We start from the raw sequence: 13,493 nt of genomic DNA on the forward strand, positions 1-13,493 counted from the left end.
ATTAGATCTTTCTACAATTTCTTGACTGATAGCTGCTCCAAATTTGGTCAAAATTGCTCTAATTTTGGGCACTGCTATTTTAATAATGTTTAAAATACGCCTAACAGATACTTTAGATTATACATAGTTTTCAAATCTTAATGTTTTTAGAAATTTGTTCCACCAGATTTTTCTATTTAACACTCACTAGCAAATCTTAGCAGCCATCCTATACTATGTTATTTATAGTCCCAAAATACTTGCCTCATGATAAGAGAGTGTCGAAATCTCATATAAGTCAGAATCCGAACTGGAAGTAATTTTTATCCACTGCATAAGGAATGAAAACAAAAATGTTCAACAATCTTCTTAGGAATTTCCTTAAGAACTCTAACTCTTTGACAGCCTACTGCAATAGCTTTATGGAATTCCTAAAAACTAAAGCTATATTAGAAATATATACAAAAAGTACAAGAATTTTGCTGCATACTTTAAGGCGTATGTTTCAGTGTTAAGTTTCTCATTCAATAATATTAAAATGTTGCCTAAAGAGATAGCCTGTGGAGTTTTACGTGAAAATTTTAATAAAATATATCAACCCCTCTTGATTTTATTCAAATATTTTATATAAGTGGCTATATTTACACTTTCAATCTATAAATTTGCTTATCATTGCTTTCGCATTAAGCCTTTTAAATATGCATACATAATATGTAAATTATTTGCCCAGACAATGTCTGCGGGCAGGCTAACATCCTTATGGTGTCTTTCGATTTCCTTTTTCTCTTCCGCTTCGGCCGATTATTTGCTTATTACAATTATTGAGTTTAACGCTGAACTTTTCCTTCCTATTAACTTCCTTTTGTATGACACAGCAAAAGCTTAAATTCATATTTCTCTGAATTATCTCAGCCACACAATACAAGTTATACACTTTTAAAGACAGCAAAACACAAGCATAAGCAACAAAAAGGCAAATTTCAACAAAAGGCTTATGAAATTATTTATTGTTTGTTTTACAAAAACAACATTGCCTACTTACAGGCGCTGTGACTGAAGCTTTGTTTTTATGAAAGTTTGCGTATCATTATAAATCTGCGTAAACAATGACAGCAACAAAAAGGATGTAGAAAAACAAAAATATATATTTCAGCAATCAAAAATACAAAAACAATAACAAACGAGCCAAATTAGCAATAACAATCTCAAACTTGTGCCACGATCGCGCGCTAATCTTTTTTAAGACCGAAGTCGAGGCCCTTTTAAACACTTGCGATTTACAGCTTGTGCGCTGACAGTCAAACTATGGCGTGGGTGTTAGGGCATTTTGTTGAGTTTTTGGGTGCTCGTTGTCACTTTGACAATTCGTGAGACCGTGCGTGCAGAAAAATTTTATTTGCTCTTGTTATACGCGCATTAAATATTGTTGTTGTTGTACATTGTATTATAACCGTGTAATTAATTCATGTTACGCTCTCGTAATGTATTGTGTGTTCAACCTCGTTATATTGTGAACTTTTTACGCTTTGTAAGTTTTGAATTAATGTCTACTTATTCTACTCGCATTTGACTTTTTTATGACATTTGTTGTCAAGTTTTTTTCTTGCCATGAAACACACATACAAATAACAGCAATAATATAAAGCGCAGCAAAAATTACAGGCAACAAGCTTGTAACATTTGTAATTATTGCGGTTTTGTATCGTGCGCGCTCATCGCCTCAAAGTATGCTACACATATATCATACAATTGCAAATACAAGTGCGCCCACAACAACTGCAAAGTTAAATCGCATACGTTGATTATACGGCATGTGAGCGCTTCTGCATTCAACTTTGTATTGTTTTCCTTTTGCATTAATTGTATGCTGTATGTTTTACTTTTCTTACTGTTGTATGCATAATTAAAAATAATTGCATAATTTTGGGGTCACTTGAGTCACATTATAACGCTTAATTAAGCATTATGACAGCTGAAAATAAGCAACTTTGTGGTAAATCATGTCCAATAGCTGCTCATATTACATAATTGCAAAACGTGGCAGTTAAGTAACATACACATTTTTTCCTTCCGGCGCGCAGCCAAACGAAATTGTTCTATAGCATATAACTAGGCGTACGCTGGGAGTATATCTTTTTACAAAATTTGTAACATTTATCAGCATAATGCTGTGTAAATATGTATAGACATGTTTGTCACATACTTTGTACATTTTATAGTTTAATGTCCCAAAAGTATGCTAAACTTATATAAGCGCAGGATGCTACAACACTTTTTTGTTTGGGTGTAAGTATAAATTTGTGTTTATGAGCTGCTAACAAATCATTTTTAATTACTCATTTGTCATTTAATGAGCAATTCAAAAGTATGCACATATCCCGAGTGCCTAAAGGTATGCAATTTAATTTGCCGTATTTAGCGCTTTAGCGCCGATTATTTTTTTAAATTGATAAAAACTCGCTTAAAAATATGAACTCTTTCTTTTAAGAATTGTAACTGCAAAAACGACTAAGTAGAAACTAGTCTAATTGAAATCTGCTTTAGTGTGAATAGGCAACATTTCCATCAAGAGGCGGCGTGACTTAATGCACAATGGCCAAAGTTGCTTAGGAGGCCATTGATGTTAATGACGATGCCTATAAAAGTGTAATAATTTTTAATAATTCGATTTTTTTCTTTAATGATCCTGGGAAGCTTTCCTTTAGTTTAGTACAGTTCTTCAAAATATATGTAACAAAATTTGGCTGAAGAAGCAGCAGTAATGTATGTATTTCTCCCCCCAAAGTATACCGCGATTTTACAAGCTTAAATGATCGTGATTAAGATCTTACTTGTATATCTGAAAGGTTTTTGCTTTTTGAAAAGTTAAAGGTTTTAAAGGGTTGTAGTTAGTAGTCATAATAGCGTTGAATGGGTATATCTCTGAATTTCAATAGCTTTCAATAAGCGCCTAAAAGTTTACACTATTAAAGCCAATAAGCTCGCTTTGTAAACCGAATGAAGATTATCGGTGTTTGTACTAAGCCGAAATGTTTAAACACATTTTGTTTCCTATAAAAGAACCGCACAGATGCCAAATACTTATTTAAATCCTGAAAGTATGCAAGTATTTCTTACAATTTTCAAGAAGTCAAAAAAGAAAATACTCTCTACTCTAACTCATTGAACTTGGATCTGCTTTGCATCTTAATTTTTCAAAAACCCTCAAATCTTAAATGTACCTAAACTTTGAAATAAATAAATAGTCGATGAGTCAAGGGAATCATTTAAAAGCAACTGAAAATTTGTAAGTTTAAAATATGGCGCCTAAAATTATTTATATTTTTTCAAATATGCAATTTACAGTTTTATAAAGAGGGTGGCAGTTCCATCGAAGCGAGTAACTTGCATTTTTAAAGCTACTGCTTTTATAAACTCCAAGGAAAATTTTTTTAAAATAAAGTAAATTATAATGAGCGCCTAAAAGTATGTATAACTAATTTGTTGTACACTGGATAATAGTTTCACCACCTGAAATTAAGAGCGCTTTAAACATTTACCCTGAAAATTTAATATTCATCGCCTAAAAGTATGCTCAGTAACGTTTTGAATAAGAAAATATTTTACAAAATGGAAAAATAATACACCCCTTACTCACTTCCTGCGATATGTATTGCGTATGAATTATTACAGAATAACGGCGTAAATATATGCATAGAAAACATAGTCTAACTGCTGTAAGCACCTAAAATTACGAAAGCTATTAGCGAATATTTTATATATATATATATTTTTTTTTTTATTAGCGAATATCTTTAAAATTTTACTAAACTTAAGAAAATAATACAAATAAATTACTAATGCAAACATAAACTGATTACATGTACTAAGTTTTAAGCCCTGAAAGTATGCACCCAAACTAAAACCAATCTGCATTCAGCACCATTTCACATTGTTCCACTTTCACCAAGCTTTCACCATCATGACTTATCAATCACTCATCGCCTCTCTTCTTGCAGATTGCCGAGAAGACTTCCAAATTCAAAGTGGATACGGAGGGCAGCAGTAATCGTTCGAAATCCTCTCACTCAACATCACGCAAGTCATCGCGCGAGAAGCGCCCCTCTATGATCGGTGAAATGTGCAGTAGTGGTGGTGGTCAACGCATACGCAATTCATATGGCAATATACACGGTTATCCTTCAAATCGTTGTCACTTCAGCTCCAATCGCGCAGTTAGCCTAGATCAGTATAGCACCAACAATAGACGACTCTCGGATGGCTTACAACAGGTGATCTCCGATAGCAACGTATTTTACAATCGTCCGAATCGTGGCAGTTTTGAGGCTACCGCTACTCGTTTGGGCGACGATTTGAATATGAATGCGCCTGGCATGAGTGGCGGCGCTGGCATTCCTGGTGTAACACAGTCTTCCACGCAGCCACTAAATCCGAATAATGTGCCAAATGTAGAATGTAGCGCTGGAATGACAACGCATGTTGGCGCTTGTACTAATCAGTCTTGCCAACATCATCATACTTATCATACACATCACGTCTACAATCATCAGCAGTCGCAGCAACAGCAACCGCAACAACAGCAGCAGTTTCACCAGTACCAGCATCAACAGCCGCAGCAACTTATACAACATTCACAGTCAGCCTCCAATGGCAATCTGTCACCCACCCAATTGTTGCAGCCTAAAACTCAGCAGCATTGTTGCGCTGCAGCAGCCGCTGCAGCTGCTGCTGTGGCGGCAGCCAATGCATCCAACGGTTTAGGTAGTAATGGCGGTGGCAGTGCCACCGTTTCCAAATCCTCATGGAAAACGCGTCTCAAACAGTTCTCCGATTATTTTAGTCTAACCTTCGATAAAGGCGGCAAGCGTTTTGGCAGCGCGCGCAGCTCACCGTGTACAGCGCGTAATAACAATGCAAGTAGTTTAACAAACGCAAATCAGGCCGTATGCAGTGGCGGTGGTGGCGTCTTCGATCCACTGCTTGGTGGCAGTAGTACCGGCGGTAAACCACAAAGTGTATGCTGCACCATCTCGAATAATTTACAATCACCTGGACTGCGTCACAAGTCGCTGGCAGCTGGTGCGGGCTTACCCACACATTCGGAACTAATTACAACCGGTCGCTTACGCGCCTACAGTCTGGATGTACCCTGCAGTCAATCGAGTAATCCACGTTATAGCAGCAGCAGTGGTGGTGGCGGTGATAGTAGTCGCAAGTCGTCGCGTCATGATGGTGGCACCACCGGCACTGGTGACGATAACAATAGCAACAATACATTACATAGCAGCGGTGGCAGCGAAATGCCTACATGTTTGCCGCCACCTATACGCATTGGCAGTGTTGATGCCAGCGATACAATACTCATAACAACTGGACTGCCACGTGTTATAACACCCGCACAACTCGTTGAGACCGAACCAAGTTTAAGTATCGATTTAGGTATGGCTAGTGGTTCTTCATATGAACCGCCAAAAATTTGACAACGGGGTAGCTCGGAGACAACTACGAACTCGCTTTCGAACAACGGCGCATTTGCGGTGCTGCTACAGCAACAGCAGCGGCTGCAAAAAGATGCCGCTTCATTGAGGCATAGCTCCAGTTGTAATATGTCGTCAATGTCGTTAACAATTTGGTCGGCGCTGGGGCAATGGCTCAGCGCTTTGGTGTGTCATTGCTGCGAACGAAAGTTACCCGAGCCGGAGAATGTCTGAAGTGAAGACTATGTAGATGGCAGGTGTTGTGGTAGGGTGAAAGATAAATAAAATTAGATATAAAAAGAACGAAGCTAACGTGGGATCATGTATGAGAGATATATCAGTTTCGGTTACTAGCTGCTTGGTTTAGGAACAATCTTGCGCAACAAAATACTTTAGCAGACTACCAATATTTTTGAAGTCTGGAAAAACATGTTGTTACGGGAAATCAAAAAGTCTTGAAAAAATTTTCCGGTGCACCATCTTTTCATGCGAAACATTTTGTTTTAGATCAGCAACATGCTCCAATGTTTAGCTAAGGTGCTTCGGTGTTGCACTGTGTTTGTACAGCAGGGAAAGTCATTGCGCGCATGTTGCTCTCAACATGTTTTTCAAGCGCTAGCATGTTGGAACCTTTTTAAAAATGTATTTTCGAAATATCATTGAAAATCAGTTTCTTGCACTAAGTGTGTCTTAATTATGCAATAGATTTGCCAAACTTGAGATGCATGTTAGTAGCAATGTAGTGGTACTCGTACATGTTGCTAAACTTGTTGAATGACAATGGCTGGAATTGCCTGAGCAACGTACGCAGAGAACCGCAGCATTAAAGTACTCGCCGTATATTAGATGATAAAGTACTCAAAAAGTGGTCAGCAGCATGTTGCTAATATAAGTGTTGTTTTTGGAAAAATTAGAGCAATTTTCAGTTATCTGTTCGATTTTATATTTCGGACACATTCAAAAATGTTGCAAATGTGGTAAAGGAAACATGTTGCCTAATATGTTCACTACAGAAATCAGAAGAGGGGCAGAAAAATATTTTTTTTAACGGCTGACAAAAATGTATAGACCCTAGAAGCTAACCACTCAACATGTGGCCGAAAACGAAGTTCTTGCCTACATGTAGGCGCTGAGAGGAGAAGAAACTAAGTCATAGCAGTTTGAGGTGTAAGGTACTGGATTTTAAGTGATTTTAAAAACTGACAAATATACTCTTATAGTAATTGTTTTATAATAGAGTATATAAGATTTTAGCCTAAAATTTGTGTTTAAGCTGAAACTGAGTAAAAAAAAACTCTGCTTTTATTTGCATTTGAACGCCAGCAACATAGGCAAATGTCATATTTTTAAGTTCATACATACCTATAAGTTATTAAATTTTTAATATTCATATGTATGATAAAGGTAGCTGTCAGGCTTTGCAAAAAATATGGGGGGGAAGTTCAGTTTAAGCAACTTATTTTTTAAGTTTTATTTTTATTTATTTCGTTTTAGCAAATTTTTATAAACGAAAACCCTTAGTCAAATATGTTTCGAGCTACTTGTTGCAATATGTTGCGGAAACTTTGGAAAATTTTGGAAAATTTGGAATTGGAAAAATTTGGAAAATTTGCAAGTTTAAAAATAATTTTGTACAAATTTTAAAACAAAATAATATGCTGGCACTTTTTATTATTCATTTTTTAAAAGTTTTGGCTTTAGTTTAAAATGTTATGTTGGTTTTATATGGGATTTCAAAAGAAAGTCACTCAAAAGCGCGCAGGGGTCCACTTTCTCATAAATTGTAACTAAGCGGTGACTAAAAGTACGCAATACTTTTAAGCCTAAATATCCTTGAATGAGAGGGGGAGAGGAGAATGTACGCCGGGTATAGATATATAAGAGTTAAAAAAACAAATATAACAAAATAATTTAAATAAAAAATGCGTTCATAATAAATCAAAAAAGGAATAAACTAATATAGATAAAAAGTTGGAATTTTTGAAAAACAGAAAATTATTTAACTAATAAAAAAGTGTATGATATTCAACACTTTCATTTTTAAAGGATGAAAGAAAAACATAAAAAAACAAAAGTAAAATAAAAAATAGTAAATAATAAAAAGGACATAAAATAAATAAAATGGCATTTTAATTTATTTAAAAAAAGAAATTTGATTTAAATAAAACAAAGGTGAATAAATGATAGTGACAAACGAAATTTTTAAAAATAAGATTATATAATATAAAGAAATTTAACATAAACAAAAATTATGTCAAATAAAAATTAAAGCTTGAATACAACTATATATCAAATTTAAGTCGGAATTTACGGGGAAAATTTTTATTTTTAAATTATATTTTTGAATTTAAATAATTATTTAAAAAAAAATTACAAAAAAATATACTTTTCAAATTTTTTTATATAAATTTATATTATTTTTATTGTGTTTGGATAAGTCATAGCAAATACGCAAATACGCATAGCATTGTGTAAAAAATTTTAAACAAAAAAATTTTAATTTGCAATTAAGTAAACAACACAAAAACAACAAACTTTTAGCAAAATTTTTATTTTTTTGAACGATTTTATAAAACACCGTGGTGTGGTGGTAGCGTGCTCCGCCTACCACACCGTATGCCCTGGGTTCGCACCCCGGGCAAAGCAACATCAAAATTTTAGAAATAAGGTTTTTAAATTAGAAGAAAATTTTTCTAAGCGGGGTCGCCCCTCGGCAGTGTTTGGCAAGCGCTCCGGGTGTATTTCTGCCATGAAAAGCTCTCAGTGAAAACACATCTGCCTTGCAGATGCCGTTCGGAGTCGGCTTAAAAAACATGTAGGTCCCGTCCGGCCAATTTGTAGGGAAAATCAAGAGGAGCACGACGCAAATTGGAAGAGAAGCTCGGCCTTAGATCTCTTCGGAGGTTATCGCGCCTTACATTTATTTTTTTTTATATTTTTTTTACTAAAAACACGCATAAAATTTTAATTTTATTGAATTTATTGTACAAGACTTTTATTGGATACAACTACAAAATAATACGATAAACATAAAAATATAATTAGCTTTTTGGTATTTAAGTACTTAGTTTTAATTTCGAGAAATATACGGACGTAAAAATGAAATGAAAAATTATATTGAGTTTTATTTTTGTAATTTGGAACTTCATGCAGTTTTGTTAATGAAGCGGAGCCGCGAATAACGTTTTAAACGCCAATTTTTGCAAAACGTGTTTTTTTGCAGATTTCCGTTACTGTTACTCTCTTGCATCTGTAAAGCATCAAATAAGTTAAAATTACGTTCTAAAGGACAATTAAAAAGCAATTAGAAGAAGTCAGTCCGTGGAAGAACGTTGTAAGTTACACGCAAAATGATACGATCGCAGTTGTTGCAGGTAATTGATAAGTTTAACAGAGGTACAAAAAGGAAATGTAATGTTGAAAATTGGAAAAATATTAAACACAAAAAGTTAAGAAATAGTGGAAATGCATATACAACCAGGAAAAACAAAAGTATCCCTCAAAAAAACGCTCCAAAACAAGTAATGTGGAAAAACGTTTAGTAAATTTAGTGTTGGTCAATTGAAGGACTATTGGCCTGAGAAGTAGGCAGAGTTCTATAAATCGATCTGCAGTAAATAAAGATAGTATATAAATCTCTTACTTGAAAGAGCGCCCTTACACGATGGGTTTTCGCCCTCTTTATGTAAAAGTGACCGTAAAAATACTCGGAAATTAATATTTAAAAAGAAGTAAACAAAAAAGATAGGTTGGAAAGTTATTGTGTAAATGGGCTCAAAGCAAACCAAGCTTTATTCACAGTTTTTGGAATATTTTCATTTCTGTTTTCAACACATTTTTGTTTTGATGCCGAATTAACTTTTTGTATGAAATAAATAAACTGTAAGCATTCTATAATATCTTCTTTATTTAAAAAACAAACCAATATATATTTTTTTGCGATAGTAACATTTTAAATCCGTTCCTAAAAACCGTATTGCTCAGTGGAACAAAGTTTTAAAAGCCATCAGTACAGATGCTGTGCATAATGGAAAAACGTTTTAACTGCTGTCGCGCTTGGGATATGAAACGTTTTTCCACTGAAAAAAGTTTTAAAATGACCGCTTACTTGTAATTCGAAATTGCAATTTCCCAATTTTGTTCATATAAGTTATTAATGTCATTGTTTTGGACAAGCCAACAATACAGGAACAAAAAAACAAACGAAGCCTCCAAAAAACGTTTTTTTTCTTTCCTGTAAAAAAACGATTCTGTTAGTTACAACGTTATTCGCGGCTCCGCTTCAATTAACATACTCCATATCTATAGTTTATAATAATTTATTTATTTATTTATCGTTTTTATATTTGCCAGTTTTTAATTTTTGTTGTATTATTTATTCGCACACTACAAAAAAACTTTCGGAAATGAAATTTATAAATTATTATTTTTTATTTATTATTATATTTATTTTTTTTCATAAAAGACATTAAAGAGTCGTATTGAGTTTTTTTTTAATTTTTTTGTTTAGTTTTGTTATTATTTTTTAAGTTTTTCATACCACCATATGTTCGTATATATAATTATCCATTGGCTTAAAGTTCTTTAATTCAAATTTTTTTACATTTTTTTATTATTTTTTATTTTTCGTACAATCATATGTGCGTTTATATATTCTTTACTGGCTTAAAATACCTTAAAGTTTTTTAATTTTGCATTTTTTTCTCATAAAATCAAATGCATTCGTTTAAAGTTTTTTAAGGTTTTTAGATTTGTTTCTTCAATTTTGTATATACTTTTTTTATTGGTTTAAAATCTTTTAAGTTTTTAAATTAAAAAAAAATATTTTTTAAATTTATTTTTTTTATTTTTCCTAAATTTTTTTTATACAATCATATGTAGGTTTATATATTTTTTTTATAGTTTTAAGTTCTTTTAAGTTTTTAAAATTAAAAAAAGTTTTGAAAATTTTGTGTTTAATTTTATTATAATTTGTTATTTTTTTATGCACTCATATGTACTTGTATATATTTTTTACTGATTTTAAGTTCTTGAAAGTTTCTAAAATTAAAAAAAAAATTGTTTTGAATTTTTTTCACACAACTAAATGTACGTGTATAAATATTTTTTATTGGTTTAAAGGTTTTTGAAGTTCTTGAAATGTTCTTTTTAGTTTTGCCTTTTTTAGTATTGTTTTTTTTTTTTTTGGTTTTTTTTTTGGTAAATATGTAATTTAGTGTTTTTGTATAACGCTTACTGTTTTTCTTTTTACTAGCAATTTTTTTCAGTATTTTTTTCAACATTTTAAAAGAAATTTTAAATAATTTATATCAATCAGGTTTCTAATTTCTATAAAAATAAATGCATATCTATTATTTAACTATTAAATTAAAATAAATAATCTCTAATCAAAATTTTTTTCAAGATCGCGGGTTCGAATCGAGCTCAAGGCCTAACAATAATTTTTTATCATTATTATTGTTATGATAAATTTTTTCTTAATTGAAAAAATTTTTTAATGAGAATAGAAGAAAGAAAAAAAAACAGCGGCGCGTAAACGTTGCCGATGAATTTAGCAGTTCCCTAAATGGATCTATACAACGAGCTTTGGCAGTTGTCTAAATTTTTTCTTTCTTCTATTCTAATTTAAAAATTTTTTCAATTAAGAAAAAATTTATCATAACAATAATAATGATAAAAAATTATTGTTAGGCCTTGAGCTCGATTCGAATCCGCAATCTTACAAATCAGTAGGTCGATATAACAACAAAAATCGCAAAATTTTTTTCTTGTTCTTTTATTTTTTTGTTTATACTTTATTAATTTATAAATTTATTTAATTCATTCATTTTTTCTTTATTCTTACATATGTACACAAATATGTATATATAAGCATATTTTGAATCAATTTATATATTTATTGTTTTTTTTTATTATTTGTTGAAATTAAGTGATTTTCAATTCTTCATGTATTTCAATACTAAACGAAGAGCTATAATAAAGCAAAGCACCTCATTTCCATTATTCCTAAGGCTGCCAACATTTCAAGCCTAGTCTTTTAGCCCACATTTAGTAGACACACATAGCAATCAAAAGCTAATAAACTGCTTAAATACATTACTTAAGCAATTCTATTTGATATCAAAAAATTTCATCCAAATAAATGGCAAAAATCAGCGAACGCCTAAAATAATGCTAATATATCTCATCAAAAATACAAAATTTGTTACAAATATAAAAGCATATATATTTACACGTTTAATACTCATACATATGTAACAATAAGTACAAAAACACGCGTGAAGCAAATATATAATAGATATATTTAAATGAAATCACACAACCGCAATTTACCAATAAACGCCATTAAATATGCAATACGCAATTCTTTCTCACTGCGCACGGTAGCAAAGCACGTAAGTGGTTACAAATGTAGATGTGTCACATGCATACTAACTGAAAGCCTTAGCCCAGCAAGCTACGTAGAATTAAATTGCCAGCAGAAAGGGCTTCGTCCGCTAAGTTGAAAGTTGGATCTATACAAAGTAGCTAACTTGATTTGATGCCGGCCAAAGACAGTGAAATGATTGCTAAAAAACATTTATAGTCACTTGTGCCACCACTCCATCATGTCAGGTCTATTTGTTATACTTTAATATATCTTCCAAAAGTATGCAACATGGCGGGATTAACATTCGGCTAGAAATTTTCCATCCATTATAGAGGTGTGACAGCTATTTAGTAGATAAATTAATAAATGCTGCATACTTTTAGGGGTATCAAATTGTAAGTAGTTGCTGCTTGCTTTAGCCAAGACCAAGAAGCTCCCGCTTACCTCTTTTCCGATTGTAATTTGAATCGATTGATTTTGCTAAGACATTCGTTAGAGCATTGGTTCACTAATACTGCTGTTGTGCCCTCAACCGTCCAACGTCCCACAATTATATTTACACACTTATGCTCTGTTTTAAAATGCCATCTCCCGTAAAAAAAAACAATTTGATTGCGCCCGAAATTATGCAATATTAAGTTTAGTGTCAACCGACTTTTCGTGCTAACTGCTTTAGCACAGCTCAAGATGCTGCTGCGTGCCTCTGAGACATCTGTAAGAGCATGGGTTTATTATTCACTAATTATTGCTGTTATGTCCTCAACAGCTCAAAGCACCACGATTTTGTGGAGACCCATTTGCTCTGTTATAAAAAATATCTCCGGTAAAGCTGGCTACAGGTGGCTTAAGTCCTAGGAAGCTTCTAGTATTTGCCAAGAGAACGGAGTTATTTTATAACATAGGTCCTGGTTTTTGATAGAGTTTTTCAGTTTGGTCGTTAAAACAAACTTCCGGTAACACTACGGACTCAATCAGACTATGTGAGGTCCTCATGTACCGGCCAATTCAACCTAACCTAACCTCGCTACAAAAATTTGGCCTGCGCCCAAAAGTGAACAATATTAGGCTTAGTGTCTATCATAGGACTGCGGGAAGATTTTGTTCAGACCTAATATTATTTGTAAAAAATGTGTAGGTATCGTCCATTGCTTTTGAGACTCTGAAGGTACGACTGCCCGCATAAAAATTAACACATTTGCGGAATTCACAGTTTTACAGATTTCAACGACAGAATCACCTTCATAAAATATAGCAGACTTTCTAGCACACGCTTTACCTCTGCGCCTCTCAGGGTAAGAATTTTATCTAGTAAACAGAGTAATATGGTTTGCACACTTTTATGGTGATTTCTTTTCTACACAAAAATGTCGCCTTCACGCCAACTCTTCAAAAAGTTATGTTCTGTTGTAAAATCAGTGTAGCCTCAATAGAGGGCATCATTATCTTTTCTTAACAACCTCCCCCTAAAAATGGCCAATAATGCAACATTACTTGCCCTCGCTGCTATTGACGGTGCAGAGAACAGCCCTGTGAATCAGCTGATGAATCACTTTAACAAATAAACACAGTATACTAAAAATAGTATACTAAAATTAATTTTATTTGAATAAATATAATTTGAGAAAGTTTTTGTTTATTTGGCGCGAAGAACCAGCTGATTACGTGAC

General features: G+C 32.9%; 1 protein-coding gene across 1 annotated transcript in view; it reads left to right on the forward strand.

Annotated features, from left to right (window-relative positions):
* The window catches only part of Pde9 (phosphodiesterase 9), a 341,755-nt gene extending 332,472 nt beyond the window's left edge, over nucleotides 1-9,283 (forward strand). The window contains exon 12 of the mRNA XM_067780228.1: nucleotides 3,978-9,283. Within this exon, the coding sequence (XP_067636329.1) occupies nucleotides 3,978-5,459 (1,482 nt within the window). The 3' untranslated portion in view covers nucleotides 5,460-9,283. The remainder of the gene's footprint in view (nucleotides 1-3,977) is intronic.
* The last annotated feature ends 4,210 nt before the right edge of the window (nucleotides 9,284-13,493 follow it).

This window comes from Eurosta solidaginis, chromosome 4, assembly GCF_040869045.1.
Source record: "Eurosta solidaginis isolate ZX-2024a chromosome 4, ASM4086904v1, whole genome shotgun sequence".
NCBI classification, from domain to species: Eukaryota; Metazoa; Arthropoda; class Insecta; order Diptera; family Tephritidae; genus Eurosta; species Eurosta solidaginis.